Here is a 17,359-nt window from a genome sequence, read left to right on the forward strand (position 1 = left end):
CAAATGCGACGCCTCTTCGGCCGTCTTCCTTATGCATTGTCCAGTCTTCACAAGCATCTGAGGCCATTGGAAATGCTGTGGGTGGGTCTGGCACACCCGAGTCCTCAAAGTGACACTTGGACTCTTTCACACTTTAAATAGCTCTTGGACTGAAAATGTTCCCAGTGCAATATGTCATTTGATTTATGGACTCCTGCTTCCATGAGCATTGATTGTAGATTCAAGCAAAACGAAATGTCAATCTTTTCTCCATGTTTCATGATGTTGTCTACTGGTCCAGTTGTGAGGAATTTGAATCTGGAAATTTTCTAGATTCATATGTCGCACCATCCCATGTTCTAATCATTAATGGATGCTTGCAATGCTTTCTTCCTATTTTCAGTTGTGCTCTATTGGCAGATGAAGGTTCCCAATGTTTATCTTCATCTGCATTAAGTTCAGCTTGACTTTGAAGTAGCAGCACATCCTCAGGTATCTTTGAATGCCTCCCAACATGAGGGTTCCATCTCTAGCAGTATAACAGGTAATGTTCCACTACTACTCTAATTTTTCTTCCTAGTCAGATCTCAGTCGGGAAGCTCCACAAATACCTCTTCCCCATGTGTGACCCTCTTAGAATTTGAAGTATCAGTTATATAGCTTCCACCATCAAAGCAAGCCACCACAGTATGGCAAACTGACAAATTTGTGGTGGATGCATCCACCATTTTCAATTACTTCATATTCATAAGAGAACATCAGACAGTGTAAGATGGCAAGATAATAATAATTTATAAATTATCAAGGATTCATGAGGGAGAGGAGAGCAGGGAGGGAGGGGGAAAATGAGGAGCTGATACCAAGGTCTCAGGTAGAAAGCAAATGTTTTGAGAATGATGATGGCAACAAATGTACAAATGTGCTTGACACAGTGGATATATGTATGGATTGTGATAAGAGTTTATGAGCCCCCAATAAAATAATTTTTTTTAAAGTTGGACAATGAATGAAGGAGGCAAAAGAATTCCACAAGAACAAATATCTGAATTGGAAGAATTCCACTCAGGATGCTCCTTAGAAGCAAAGATAGCAATTCTTCAAGGAATGTAGGTCTTTAGACATGGATCAAGAAGGACCAGCCCCTGAAGAAGGACATATGCTTGATAATCAGTGAAAAGAGAAAGATTTTGAACAAAATGGATGGACTTTTTAGGTAGCGACACCATGAACGGGCTCCAGCACAGCGGAAGTTGTGAGGCAGGCCTAGGATCAGGCCGTGTTTGGTTCTATGGTACACAGGGTTGTGGTAAGTCACAGCCAACGTGAGAGCATTGAACAAGAGAGACAGGCACAGGAGAGAGGTTGCTGTCAGATATGGAGATTTTAGAGTTATTCATGCAGACCCGACGATTTGCTGTTCAGACAACTCCAACTCATAATTAAGGACCCCAATCAAGCCCATTGTTATCAGTTTGTTCCCAATCATCGTGACCGCACATGTGACAGAGCGAGACTTCTCCACAGGATCCCCTTGGCTGTAATTTTATGGAAGCAGATCCAAATTAAACAGCAACCACCACCACCACTCACTGTCAGCAAGTCAATTCCAACTCATAACAGCCCCAGAGGGCAAGCTAGAACTGTCTCTGCGGGTTTCTGAGATGGAACTCTTGATGACAATGGAAAGCCTCATCGTTTTCCCACGGAGTAGCCAGTGGTTTCAAACTGCTGACCTGGAAATTAGCAGCCCAGTGCACAACCACGATACCACTAGGATTCCTCTGAAGCCCTTCACCAGGCCTTAATCCCAACATGCTGCTGAATGAATTCAAATCACCAACGTTAGATCACTATTGAAGTGCAAATCATTTGCATCACCTCAGGACCTTTCAATTCCTGAAAAAACTGAAATACCAACCCTAGGACCTTGAAGGTGATTCCAACTCATAGCAGCTCTACAGGACAAATGTGAATGGTCCCGTTTGGTTTCTCAGGCTGCAAATCGTGGAAGCAGTCTATCACATTTGTTTCCCATGGAGTGATGGGTGGCTCGAGATGAACAACTTTCCATTTAGCTTCCCAGCAGTCAAGTGCTCCTCAGTGAATTCTCACTGCCATCAAGTTAATTCCAACTCCCTGTCGCCCCACAGGACAGAATAGAACTGCTTCCTAATCTTTACAGAATCTGCAGCAAAGCAGATTGCTTCCTCTCTCTCCCACAGTGGGTCAGTAGATTCCAATCGCCATCAGTTAGCAGCCAAATATTTAGTCCACTGCACCACCCATGAAGGCTCCTCTTTAATGAATACAGCTCTACATTCTCTGCCATTGGGTCAAGTCCAAGTCATAGAGACCCTCTAAGACAGAATAGAACTGCTCTCTATTGTTTCCAAAGCTGCAAATCATTGTGGGTGCAGACAGTCTCGTTTTTCACAAGAGGACCTGCTGGTGGATTTGAACTACTGACATTATAGTTCACAACATGTAAGTCACTATGCCCCCAGGGCTCCTGGCTCCATGACTATTAGGAGCTAAAGAAGATCTCACAAAGCAAGTGAGTGTAGTAAAATTCTAAAGGTGAGACCCTAGTAAAAATCATTATAGGAGAATATTTTAAAAAGAAAAGAAAGAGAAAGAACAAAGTAAGGGAGTAGGAAGATTTTTCAGAAAAGGGGTGGAGGTGGGGGTAAGGGGAGGAGAAGGGGTTAGAGAAAAAAGGTGTTTTCAAGAAAAAGTGGACGGTTAGGAATGTTTGGATCATGAGGCTCAAGGCTTAAGAGACTAGATTTAGAAGAAATATGGGCACTTTCTCCCTCCAGGATATCAAGGAAAGCAGGGGGAGTGAAGATGGAAGTAAAGGACAGATAGGTCAAAGAATTTGTTTAGTTGCGTGTTGTATTCAAGAAATAGGAGGTTGAGACAGATGTTGATATAGAGTGAAAGAAAAGTATGGAAGCATAGTGTGGTATGAGTTTTGGAAAGTTTCCAGAGAGAAACAAGAAGTTGCAAGCTCCTATCCAATGGAAGCCGAAAGTGTTTATTTTCTGCACATGCAAAATCAGTAGTTGAGCAGGAGTGTCCTGTGTAAGTGTACCCAGGACTGAAGATGGCTAGGAAGAAAGCAGGAAACTGTTGAAGATATAGAAGAAACCCTCTAGAATGTTGGTGCCTCTGAAAGAGATCACATTAGAAAATCTTGGATAAAGTGGGAGAAAAATAGGCAGTGAAATTCAAAATCACAAAAAAGACCATATTTACTGTTCTGATAGAGATGGGTAGAACTCCCTAGACTGCTGGCCTTAGTCAGTAGTCACCCTTCAAATCTGGAAATGAACTCTCCCGCATAGATCAATTTTCAGCCAAACTAAAGATAGGTCTATAAGGGAAACAATTAACATTAGGGAGGTGTGTATTTAGAACAATCCACCATTGGATATCAATTGGGCAATATTTACCCAAGGACAACATTCAGAAGGGTTAAGAAAGAAGGCAGAATGAAAACAAGAAGCACAGAAGAATGAAGTAAATGATGTTACAGTGTGAGTATTGCAATCAATAAGATGAAACAACAGCAGTATGACTTGTTAAGTAGAAAACTTATCTACTTAGCACACCTTCACCCATTTCACAATGAAAAGTTATTTTAAGAAGTTAATGAGGGTATGATTGAAATAACAAATGTCAAGTTCTTGGGTAAGTTAAGCAGAAGGTGAGAGCCAAAACTATAAGACACAAGGGCCCCAAAACCAGGAGACCTAGCTAACATCTGTAGACATCAACGAGTTTGAAGAGCAGTTTAGAAATAAAGGCCACAACTAATCTGTAAGACATCTGTTTTGAAGTTCAGGTGGACTGTGAGTTGAGTTATTTGGGTAGACCTTAGACGTTGAAGTTTATCCTGTCTCGAAGAAGTATGATATTAAAACAATCATGTTTGTAATTATTACTTCCAGAGCAATGCTTTGCAATTTACAATTTTATTTTAACTTCATAAAATGGAAAGAACAAGATTTACAATTCGGTGGCTGTTAGAACACTATCTGTCAAAGGTGATTTGACATATCTTTAATATTAAATCTCTTGGCTCTAATCTTTATGGGAGCCGGTCACGAGGCAGTCCTATCGCTATCACGAGTGTTTTGTGGCTTTTGTAATCCTTAGACCCATACAAACAACCAAACCCATACCACCGGGTCCATTCTGACTCAGACAGAGTAGAACGGACATGAGTTTCCGAGGGCTGTCATCTTTATTGAAGAAGACATCACAGCCCTCTTCTGTGAAGCAGCTAGTAGATTTGAACCACCAACCTTCTGGTTAGCAGACAAATGCTTAATTACTGAACCACCAGTGTTCCTTTTAGACACAATAAAACATATTTTAAATTCCAATCAGAAAAACATAAAGGCAGTTTTATAATAGAAAGTTAATAATGTGTTTCGATCACATACTAGTTTCTAGTTTCAAATTTCATAGTTCGTTATCTCTTTCAGAGAAAATTTGCACTTAAGTTCAGGCCTCTCCATGGCCGGTGAAGCAATGCTGCCACGGTTTAGACCTGCCTTGGCATCCACTCAATTGAATAACATTTCCAAGTAGATTTTATTTTTCATTTGTGTCAATAGCCTTCTCAAGCATTTGTTATCTTTCAGCTGGCTATTCAAATTCCTTGTGAAGTGGAGACATAAGAACCGGAGTAAGAAAATGGCATTACAAACCTGGGGAGGCTTATTTCCACCTGCTCTTCCTGCATTTCAGAAAACCATTTTAGGATTTGACGAGCAGTAATTCGTTTCCCCACTTCCTCAATGTCAACATTTTCTTCAGGAAGTATGATGATCAGACTAAGTTCATTGCCCTTGTAAGGTAATTCCAAAACCTGGTAATTCATAGAAGCCTCTGAAAAATAGCCTGGAACAGAGGAAAGAAAGTAATCACTGCCATTAGCTATTCCCAAAGCCAGGCTTTGAGAATGAGGTTTCGCACGTTACCGTATCTTGTTCTCAGAAGAGCTTTCATCGTGGGTATCTGGACAGCAGAGCCATCTTGCTGAGTGAAATTCATCAGCTGTGTATTCTCCGTTCTGAATTTTTGTTTCCAATCTCCCTTGAAATAAATAGCATTAACCAGGACCAGTCGAGTCAAAGGGCCAAACTCTTCCCCTGAAAACATGTCTTTAATTTTTCCTGTCATGTAGGTAGAGCAGGTGATAAGAAAGAAAGAAGAAATGATGCTTCAATATAATTGCTTGAAAAAGAATTAAAGCAAAATATCTTTCTGTAGATCAGTTATGGACAGAATAACTAGGTAATTTATGGTCTAAATGTGCCCAATTTGAGAGCAGAGGGAGCACTATGAACTCCACATGGGCATATGATCAGCTTAGTGATAGATAGCCTTCCTGTAAGGATTTATTTGTGCCGGTCATCTTTCAGAAAGAACAAAAAGCCAAAGATCTCTTCCTACTCAGTAGTATTCATTAAACTTTATGTCAAGGTTCATAAGCAAGTCAATCACAATGAACAAGTCAATGGCATGCCCAAACTTAGCAAGCTTGTGGCTGTAGCCTTTAACCACTGAAAAGGGACAAGATAAATGGCATGATGTCCATTCTCCAAGCCACTAATCCTCCGTCTCCAGGTCCAGAAAGTATTTCTGAGTTAGGTATCATAATTGATACCACTGTGCTCTCCTCAGTGTGCCCTGGTAATCGGACTTTCTTATGAATCTGCTTACCACTCCCATCGCACCCAGTTTATGCTTCTCACATAAATGATGCCCTCACTTCCTACACTCTGACATCCGCATGTGTTGCAGATGACTGAACAAAGAAACTACTGTTAGCTGTTGACTGGTGCTTTTCATTTTGCATGCATTGTTATCAAACCTTCCAGTAATCCTGAAATATTTTAGTACAAACTTCATTTTAAATGGGGGCATAGTTTACAACTAACTGGTATTTGAACTTAAGCTCTGGGTGGCTTTAAGCTGTGTGGTGTTCCTACTACATCCCTGTGTAGTCCCCTTGAAATTTTTGTCTGTTTGTATGTAGATTACCACCGTAATAGGATAAGACTATCAACGTGCATTATTAAACATTACCACATTCAACAAAGATGTGTTAATTATTTACAGAATATGTGGGAAAGAAAGCATTTGGGATTGAAATCCAACTTTTAGCTGGTAAAAGATGTTCATTCTGCCGCCATCCTTGCAGAAAATCTATGCTTGAAGAAAAATCATTTAAAATGATTGTATTAGGAATTTAAAAAATAGATTTCACTCCCCAAACAAAACAAAACAAAAAAGGAATATGTATACTTTTCAAATAGGTTTCTCTAAGTTTTATAATTTAGGGTTGATTTGAAGAACAGGGAACTGAAATTAGAGATGTGATTCCGCTGATCCATAGTTTAGGTGGAAACATTTTGGCCATTCTTTAGATATTACAAACCATGAATACAATGACAAATAATGATTTAATAACAAACGGGAAACTTTACCATTTGTTTTGCTTTCTACCCAGGTACTTATTGCCTCTGCACAAGCCTTTGCATCCTGAAAATCCACCAGTTTTATAGCACTCTGGAAAAAATCCTTGTTGCCATGGAGATACTGTTCTTTCACAGTGAATCCTTCTTGAAGGTAGAGGGCATTGGCAAGATTAAATGTAAATTCTTGTTTTTTCTCTGAGATGGCAGAGAAAAATGACTTCAGCGCAGAAAATTCTTCTCCTAAAAAATAATTACAATGTATACTGACATATTGCACAACATCAAAACAACAGCTTCTCAGTTTTGTATCTAAGGGCTCTGATTCAGATCACCATTTTTTGTACCCTTAGGTATAAATAACAATCCTAAGTTAGTATAAATATTTTAAGAATTTTTTTCCTGCAGAAAGATGCATTTTTTGAGAAATCAACCTTTATAGAGAAAGAATGTCTATGCGGATTTGAAATTTGTCAAAAACAAAAATATGTACTCATACAAGTTAAAGGCAGTTCTTTCCTTAGAGTCAAATGTAGCTCATTTTTGGTCATTGGAAATTTACATACAGAATCTTCTTCTCCACATAATATGTTCATGAGGTATTTATCAAAGGGGGATGTTAATAAATGCTGATGGGGTTTGACAGTGACAATGATGAGCAATCCTTTTCAATATTACTTTTATGGCAGTGTAAGAAAGCATTGCTCTCTATAAGCAACTGAATGTGTCTACATTTTAAAATTTATGAGGCAATCCCTATAATCATCTCTAGATGCGTAAGAATCAGGATCGCCTATTTTTCCAGGTCTGTTAACCTATATACTTTGGCTGTCTACAAGAACAATAAAGATCTTTAACCATTCCAGTTAAACCACTAGCTAAATGACTCAGTCAGACTCAACTAATAAACTCACCTTTGGCCAATTATTTATTGCTGGACTATTCGGAACACAATGTTGTCACAAAGCTGCACATGCTTAAGAAAGGATTTTACTGTGGTATTTTGCTTGGTAGGCTCCTATTTATTACCAAAGGTTGCAAATATATTCATTCCTTCTGCTCAGTCCTGGAACTCAATCAATTCTTAAGAATTCTATATCAAGCAAAGGGTTCTTTCAGAGCCCTGGCTATATTTTTCAATGGCTGTTATTGTTGCCAGGTGTCATAAAATATCAAGTAGATTCCAGGTCAGAGTGACCACACACAACAGAGTCGAACTTCCCCAAGAAGCTTTCTGGGCTGGAATTGTTAGGGGAGTGGTTGATTGCTAGATCTTTTTCCAGTAGAGCCCCAAGGTAGCTTTGAAATCCAATCTTCTTCTTCTTTTTTAAAAATCATTTTACTGGGGGCTCATACAACTCTTATCACAATCCACACAACCATCCATTGTGTCAAGCACATTTGAACATTTGTTGCAATCATCCTTTTCAAAACACTTGTTTTCTCCTTGAGCTCTAGGTATCATCAGCTTCTCATATTTTTCTCTCCCTCCTCCACTCTCCCTCCTCATTAACCATTGATAATTTATAAATTATTATTTCATGACTTATACTGACCAATGTCTCCGTTCACCCACTTTTCTGTTGTCCATCCCCCCATTGTGATTGGTTCTCCCTTTTTCCCCTCACCTTTCCCTTCCCCCATGCTATGGCTGCTCTCAATATTGGTCCTGAGGGGTTTATCTGTCCTGTATTCCCTGTGTTTCCAGCTCTTATCTGTACCTATGTACATGCTCTGGTCTAGCCGGATTTGTAAGGTAGAGTTGGGACCATGAGAAGGGGGAAGCATTGAAGAACTAGAGGAAAATTGTATGTTTCATCCTGACTGACTGGTGTCCTCCCCACGGCCCTTCTGTAAGGGGATGTCCAGTGTCCTACAGATGGGCTTTGGGTCGCCACTACGCATTCCCCCTCATTCACAATGATATGATTTTTTTGGTCTGGGTCTTTGTTGCCCAACACCTGATCCTATTGACACCTCGTGGTCACGCAGGCTGGTGTGCTTCTTCATGTGGGAAAAGCCAGTCTTTTAGTTAGCATCCCCGCACTTAACCAACGTACTTTCACATCAAGAAAGTTAAACATATTTACTTTAAAAAACAGAAGTGGTTCATTATTGGAGGTTATTCAAATAGTTTCTAAAAAGATACTAAAGAAAAAAACTTACTACTAGATAGCTATTAGAAATTGTGGAGATCAAAGCCATGATCCAGTCAATCAAAAGAACATTTCCTTGGGAGTACGGTCTGCTTCCAATATAAGTGGATGCTGTGGAAACACTTGCTTGTTTTGGTTTTGCTTTTTTTGCTGGATGTTGATCCTGCACCTGACTTATCAACCTCCTATTCTTTAGACTCATGCAAACTACCGGCTATATTTGTGTGCTAATTCTGGCAGTCATTAGCAGCCATCTAAATGTGGATCCATTCGCCTCTAAAGCCAAAAATCTGTCATCTTCCAGTCAATCTTGGGCTAATCAGTCCTCTGCAGTTACACGATCAGGAGGAGCCTCCAGCCTAACATCTGACACATGGATTTGGCACTTGCCTGAACTTGGACTTGCAACTTCTACAACTGTGTTGTGTGAAATATTCTAATGATATAAATATATATATATATATATGTGTGTGTGTGTGTGTGTGTATATATATAAACATATACATATATAAAAATTATAATTGGCTTTGCTTCTCTAGAGAACCCAACCTAAGACATAGCCAAGTGCTTAACTATCTGTCATCAGGGCTCCCGTGGGATTTATAAGCAATGTTTTTATATCTTTATGTCCTGCTGAATAGTATCTAGGTGGCACAAATGGTCCAGCACTTGACTGCTCACTGTAAAATTGGTGGTTCAAATGCACCCAGAAGCCCTTTAGAAAAAAGGGCTGGCAATCTGGTTCCAACAGGTCGTCGCCCTGACACCCTGTGGAACTCTTCGATTCTGTACACATGGAGGTGCTACAAGTCAGAGTCAACTCAATGACAATTCGTTTGGCTATTTTATATCCCATGCACTTCCCTAAGCTTAAAGACATTTTAGCACCAATGCAACAAAATTAAAATCATTCAAATAAAAGTAAAAATAAGAAATTGTGGGCGTGTGTGCACAGGTGCACTCTATTTTACATAGAACTGGCAGGGCCACCCCGAGCATGACAGCGTAAGACAGCGTAAGAGCATGACAGTAGGTAAGAACAGGCTACATCTCACCAAAGCTGCAACCTTATAGCTTCCTATCTTGTCCAACCGCACATGGCGAGTAGAGTCTGCATTTTGACCTCCACTTGCTCCGTGTACCACTTGTACAGACATGAGGGAGATCCTACAGGGTACAGTTCATTGTGCTCTTCTCAGGCCAAGTTTAGCCATTTATTGGCACCTAGATAGTTTTAGATACAAAATCTTACTTCATTGTGATTGACTCTGAGGAACTTCAGCAATTCTCTACAACCTTGGATTTCTATGCACAAGGAAGGGAACATTTTTATTTATTTTACTTTTTAATGCACTGGTTGCAGAGGTAAATCTTTATGACCATCTGCAACCTCCAAGAATTATCTCCGTAGCTGGGAGGCTAGAGGAGACCTCAGAGTACAGGCACCGGAGCTTTTCTATAAGACTTAATTAGTTGAGAAATGAAGTGGCAGAATTTCAAACCAATTTTCAGGAATTTGTAATTTATGGACACCCTTAAAGGTTTGGGGGAACCAATTAGGGGGGTTGGACCCCTTTCCACCCCTTTTTTCCCGGCAATTGGTTTTTTTTCTTTTCTTTCGGTTGGGGGTTGTTTTGCCAACCGTTCGGTTGCCTTTTGTTAATTCCTTGGGTTCAATTCAGGGGAAAAAATGTCAGCAAGTAGCATAAGGTTGGAGAAGCATATAAAATTATCTGCCTGATCAATTTGATTTAATTTAAAGGTAAATAACCTCTTAGCACATAGTTCAAAAGAACAAATAGTCATGTCTCATAAAAAGCAATGAGAATAAATGTATGTCCTTTCCTAAAATAGAGTCGTGGAGAACTCATTGGTCCTCAGGTGATTGTGGCTCCTTTTATATGTCAACCAGCCCCACAGAAAAGTTAAGTAACTATTTACTTTCTCTGCTGGTATGCGACTTAACGTCAATCATGTGCCCAATGTAATTGATGCAATCTCTGAAACAAAGGTAATGATAGACGTGTAGATGACATTAGTTTAAAGGTGCATGTACAATTTTTCATCGACATGCCTTTTATTAGAATGAGGAATCTGAGCTCCAGAGAGATTAAGTAATTTGCGAAGTGTGGTAACAAGTACCCAAACACTGGGTCATCCAGAGGCCGAGACTGAATTGGAATACATGACCAGTCCCTTCTCAGAACCTGCTTGGAACAAAGAAGTATCTTCACCATAGCCTTTGATCAGCAAGCAATATTGTTAGAGGGGGGAAAATCCCCAGCAAAATGGAAACTATAAATTATGAACAGATATTTTCATAATTAGGGAAAATATGAGAACTACAGACAATGAGAGTTAGAATGCCAAGAGTTGAGTGTCCATCCACAGACAACCCCCACCTCACCCCAGCCTCCTGAATAGAGTAAACCAGGTGTTAATGTGCAACAGTGAGACCGAATCAGGGTATTCGTAGCAGGGAAAGTAAGATATTGCCTGATTCAACAGAACTACCTTTTGAAAATCAGTGGAGAGTTGAAGACAGGGATACTGGAGAACCCATGAAACTCTCACTCTAGACACAAAGTTTAGGAGTCCGTGAGAAAGTATAGTAGTAAAGAAAAAAAATATATAATATTAAAATATATAAAATGTAACACAATCTAGGATTCATAAAATGTAAAAATGGCAATGAAGGAAAACATGAATATTATTGCTTTTTTTCTGTTTCTCTCTGCTCTACCATGTCTCTTACTGTGGCAACTTGCTTGTTGCCAGGATTCTGGCAGCAATGCCACCAGTATTTTAACTACCAGCATGATCACCCACTATAGCGAGATTTCATTGACGCTTTCACACTAAGATTGATCTAGCAGATCTAGTGATCTACTGCCTTAAGAAACTGATCAGTGAACACTTGATGGATAGCAGTTAACATTTTCAGATGCAGTGTCAGAATGGAATACAGTCAGATTGCAACGCACTCAAAATAGGACTTCGAGCTGCTTCCTCAAAGACGAGTCAATCTCAACAAAGTCTTCAGAGCCTTCCTTTGCAGACGGAGCACAGTTCAAAATGGTAAAAAAGAGTTACAAATATACATTAATAAGAAGAATGTTAAATGTCCAAAGTAAGAATCCAAAAAACTGGAAGCTAAAAGTAAAATTGAACACATCAGTATTGATATACCAATTGATAGTGTGCTGGAATGAACTGGTATGAACCATTTTGAATTCAACAAGCACATGTTAAACAATGCTGAGAATCACAAATTAAAGAGGAATAACATCCTATTAAAAAGGAAAAATGTCAAGATATGAAGTACAACACGATTAGTGATCTGGCAATTCTATGCTTCTAAATATAAAACCAGTTAATAATACAGCTGTCATTCAACGTTACACACCAATAACCAACACTAAATATAAAGAAAATGACAAATTCTACCAACCTCTGTATGTAGTCTGAAATTGATCACCTATGCAATCAAGTTGCATTAATAATTACTGGTAATTGAAATGCAGAAGTTTGAAATAAAGATCGGTGGTTGATAAATATGGCCTTGGTGATAGAAACAAGGATAATGGTGAATTCATTGCAGGCACATTTTTTCAACAACATAAAAAACAACTATACACAGGGACATCACTGGATGAAATATATAGAAATCAAATTAACTTTGTGTTAAATGTGTCAAAACATGATCGGAAAAAACTGAAAAATAGACCAACTGCTCATATGTAAATGAATGTTGGAAGAGATAAAAAGGAAAACAAATCCATGACAGCCATTGTATGACCTTAGTCTACCCCACCTGAATGTAGAGACCACCTCCAGGAAAGATGTGACACAATGAATAACTATGACCAGAGACCAGACGTGTTGTGGAACAGCATCAAGGACATAATATGTGACAAGAACAAAACCTCATTGGAAAGACAGGAAATAAAGAAAAGACAAATGTGGATGTCAGAAGAGATGCTGAAGTTTGATCTGAATGGAGACTAGCTAAGGAAAAAAGAGAAAATTATGACATGAAAGAGCTGAACATATTTCAAAGGGAAGCTTCATAAGATTAATAAAGTATTACAACAAAATACGCCACAAAATATGCAGAGACCTACAGTTGGAAAACCGAAAGAGAAAACCATTCTCAGCATTTCTCAAGCTGAAAGAAATAAAGAAAAAAAAATCAAACTTTGAATATCAATGTTGAAGGATTTATTTTATGGCCAAGATTTTACACAGTAAATTGGAGTATCCAGGTGAGAGAGTAGAGCAATATTAATCGTATTTCTTGCAAGGAAAGTTTTGCTGACGACAACTCAAAGATCTTGCAGCAGTTTGATTCAGAAGAGGATGTGCAACAAGGGATATCGCCCCGGATGGACCTTGGCTGAAAGCAGACGATACTGAGAGACGTTTACTAGGGTTTCCTTGACTATGCAAAAGCATTCAGCGATGTGGATCATAACAAACTATGGATAGCATCGAGAAGAATGGGGGTTCCAGAGCACTTATTTGTGCTCATGTGGAACCTTTACATAAGGCAGTCATTAAAAAATAAAACAGAGAGATACTGCATGCTTTAAAATCAGGCAAAGTATGTTGAAAGGCTGTGTCCTTTCACTGTGTTTAGCTAATCTGCACACTGATCAAGTAATCTGAGAAAGTTGGCTACATAAAAAAGGAATGCAGCATCAGGATTGGAGGAAAACTGAATAGCAACCTGTGGTATGCAGACGACAACCCTGCTTGCTAAATGTAAAGAGAGTAGGCATTCATGGATGAACATCAAAGACTACAGCTTTCAGTATGAATGGCCTTCTAACATAACACAAATGCTCCTGGTTTGGACCAGTGCACAACGTCATGAAAAACAAAGAGATGATGGAGGTTTTCAAACGCTGTGTGGCATTGGGCAAATCTGCTGCACAAGACCTCTTGAAAGCCTTTAAAAGATAGGATGTTACTTTGAGGACAGAGGTGTTCCAGACCAAGTGCTCGCAAATCTTAACACCGTGTGTGTGTGTGTGTGTGTGTGTGTGTGTGTGTGTGTGTGTGTGTAAGCTAGACAGACAAATAATGGAGGTCTCTGAATTACAGTGTTTGTGAAGAACATGGGCGGCCAGAAAATGAAGAAATCAAATCACTCCTTAAAAGCAAGGATAATAAAATTGTCTCCTACATACTTTGGGCATGTGAAAAAACAGAATTAGGGGAATAAAATTTTTCCATAGACTTTTTGAATTTCTCTTATGTACGTTTGTATTGTCAATATCACCATTATGATTATTACCATGTTCACGATTCGAGATTCTGATACTTCTTTCTCTATATAAGCTGTATCCATTTAAAGTAATTTAGATTTCAGAAACCCAAATTCCTCCAGTTTATTGTGGAAGTAATATTTCATATCTTCAAAAATGATTTTCTATTTCTCAAAATGTGTTATGTGATTTAAATGTTTCTTGGATGGAGTGATAGGATATACTAAAATTAATATAAACAAACAAGACTAAATTTAGAATATATTGGCCTCATTTTACATTATTCACAAAATAAAACTCATACAATTAACTTGGCTATCACCAACAGAATTTTATTTTCTGCAAAAAAGAAAACAAAACAAAAAAGCCCTGCTTTTATTTCAAGTAAAGCAAATAAAACTTGTAACTAGTTTTCTCAGAAAGCAAAAAACTTTCTAAACATAGCTATTCTATGCTGAGGTAAACATACTGAAATTATAGTGATTTATTTCCCAAATCAAAGATATGTCCTGTGGTATTTAGAACACATTATTTGACATTGATGCAAATGTTAGCCCAAAATCTATTTGCACGTCCCACACAGGGCTTAAGCCTGGAGTGAATCCCCTTTGCCCTGAGACAAGGGGAGTGAATAGCCTTGTTATTTTGCAGAGTGCAGCAAGATGTTTTATTTGTTTTGTATTTTGTGCATGCCTTTGTGGCTGTGGAATCCAGCACAGGTAAAACTAGAGAGACGGTGCCATCAATGCAGTCATGAGGGATGTGCAGGGGGTCTTGAGGGGAAAGAGGGAACTGGTTACAATAAATACAGGAAGAAGAAGATGATCTAAAATTGATTGTGCAGCTCTAAAATGGAAAGCACAACACTTTTAATATGATTGAACCATTGAATTTATATGTGAATTATATACCAGTAAAACTATTAAAAATAAAAAGAACATTATGGAAATTTAGGGCCAAGAATGGCCACAGAGATGCGAGCCTGCCCCTTCAACTGGATGACCCGGCATTAAAGCCACGGCATCTTATTACAAATAGAGCTTTGAGATACTCCGAGGAATCACCACCAACACACACATACACACACCACCGCCTGAGGGGTTAGTTAAATGTTCTTTTCACTACGTTTCCTTTTAAAACTTTTGAGTAAACTTTTAAAATATATGACCTTATGTCTTTGTTTGGTCTCATTTAAGGGTAAAAGTATATTTTTAATTGGAAGCAGAACAAGAGAAAGCAAAGGAAACAGTACTAAATTCACATATAATTCTCTGAGCGAGAGTATTTACTGTAGCATTATTTTAATTAGGTAAATTTTGCACCAACCTATTTTAGAAGGTTTAAAATATAATGGTATTTCCATATAAGGCAATAAAATGCAACAATTAAACATACGTTTTGAAGGACTTGCATGATAGGGGGCAATAATCATGACATAAGTAATAGTGGAGGAATACATGTGTATATGGCTATGTGTATATGTACATGCATGTCTATATGTTTACATGTGTATGTAGACACCCGTTGCCATGAAGTTGGTTCTGACTCGTGGTAACTCCAATGTGGATCAGAGTAAAACGGCTCCAGGGAGTTTTCTATGGCTGATTTTTCTTTTTACAATTAAATCACCAGATCTTTCTCTAAATATAGACACATATACTCTCAATTAATTAAAACCACCTAAAAGAAATGAGGTGACATAAAATATCCAAATACATTCACAGACAACATAATTTCTTCTTAAGTTATTGCTCTGAGAACATCTTCTTTGAGATGCAATTGTAAGGGAAAGAAGCTTATTTAGGAGGCAATTATAAAGGAAAGTATTTGTAATTCCCCATTTTATTAGGATTTTGTACTTTTCATAACATTTTGTACTTTTTATTATTAAAGTGCTCGATGACCTATTTAAAGGTAAGTTTAGTGTTCTGTCATCGAGTATAAATAATCATAGGCACAAATCTTACCATTTGAGTTTTCCTGAAGTTTTAAAGTTTGTCTTATCTGATGCTGTGCTTTTCCTTTTGCTCCCAGTTGTATCATTCCAAGAACTAAAGTCGTTCCCAGGGGGGAAAAGATAATGTTGTTCTTGTGAGATAAACAAATGGCTTGATAAAGATCCACTGCAAATTCGGTGTTTCTTTGAGCCAAGAATGTTGAGGCTTGACTTCCAGAGAAGGTCAGTAAGAGACTCCACCACAAGATCATGTCCATTTGATTTCTGTACAGTATTTAATTCAAAATAGATCCTCTTTTAAAATAACCACATTTTAGCATACTTAAGCTCAACAAAAACCTTCTGATCTCATTGGAATCCTCTGTCTTGTTAGAATTAACTACCACAGTAGTATGCAATGCCAGTTTTCTGACTGCACATCATCTTTTTGGAGAAATAAGCTGGGTTTTAATGGTGGCTTTTCTGCTCCATCAACAAACAGTACAAGACATACTCGTCGTTTTTGAAATAAAGCCAAAGAAGAAATGGTAACTCTGAAATGTTATCTATTTCAATATTATCTCTGAGTAGTTATATGAATTTTTTCCCTTTCCCTTCTCATGGCTTTAAACTAAATATCTCTACCTGTGATAACAATGGAATAGTCTGTTCTTGCTATTCTAATAGGATTTATGGAACAAAAAGTGTCAAGTATGTAATCTAAATATTTACAGCAGTCTTTAAGGCAAAATGTTCAAAAATCCACCTTTTACTTTTCTAAAGAAAATGAGAGAAAAAGTAGAAAAAATTGACAAAAAAATATTTAGACCAAATTATCTGTTTGTGGGTAATCAAAATGGTATTAGGGCATTTAAGACATCAGTTGGCAAATAATTATAACTCTATGCACTTTGTTTATATTAGAATAATTAACAATAATATGAAGGATATAATTTCCCTTGTAGTAGAATTTTTGTATCAGGTTTTCTCTCAAAGCAATTTTAATGATTGAAGTTTGTTATTGAAGCATTGTAGACACATAATGAATTGCAACCTTGCACAAAAATTTGCCTGAAAATTTCACTTACCTCTTTGGGATTAGGATCATATCTCAGCAGAAAGCACAAAATACAGATGAATGAAATAAATCACTAAATAATCCCATAAGAGTTTGACTTTCCAATTGATAGTGACATATTCTACGGAGACTAAAATTAATGCATAGTTTTGGAAACTTTAAATAAATTTGCCATCAAAGTAAATAGCATTCCTCAAGTCTACTAAAAGTTCACAATCAATGCTATGGTATACATTCCTCACGTAAAAGCTATTTAGTTTTAAAGTACTTACCCCAAAGTGGCTTCTGATTATTCCCTGTAATATTGCTACTAAAGTGTACTTTCTGGGAAACACCTGTGTCCCTGGAGCATCTAATATCAGCAAGGCCAGCTCTGTTTGTCATGAAGGTTGTTGATTAATTGCTCTAAAGCCGCAGCAGGTGGTCACTATCTTATAGAAAAGGTCAAC

At 38.0% G+C, this 17,359-nt stretch overlaps 1 protein-coding gene across 1 annotated transcript in view; it reads right to left on the bottom strand.

Annotated features, from left to right (window-relative positions):
- Positions 1-17,008, bottom strand: part of SERPINI2 (serpin family I member 2) — a 34,883-nt gene extending 17,875 nt beyond the window's left edge. Inside the window, exons 1-5 of the mRNA XM_004704242.3 lie at positions 16,921-17,008; positions 15,864-16,117; positions 6,483-6,713; positions 4,971-5,165; positions 4,698-4,890 (exon numbers count right to left, since the gene is read on the bottom strand). Of these exons, the coding sequence (XP_004704299.2) occupies positions 4,698-4,890; positions 4,971-5,165; positions 6,483-6,713; positions 15,864-16,117; positions 16,921-16,940 (893 nt within the window). The 5' untranslated portion in view covers positions 16,941-17,008. The remainder of the gene's footprint in view (positions 1-4,697; positions 4,891-4,970; positions 5,166-6,482; positions 6,714-15,863; positions 16,118-16,920) is intronic.
- Between the last annotated feature and the right edge of the window lie 351 nt (positions 17,009-17,359).

The sequence above is a fragment of the Echinops telfairi genome, unplaced genomic scaffold (assembly GCF_000313985.2).
Source record: "Echinops telfairi isolate 266 unplaced genomic scaffold, ASM31398v2 ScPeMD7_7420;HRSCAF=8458, whole genome shotgun sequence".
In the NCBI taxonomy this organism is placed as follows: Eukaryota; Metazoa; Chordata; class Mammalia; order Afrosoricida; family Tenrecidae; genus Echinops; species Echinops telfairi.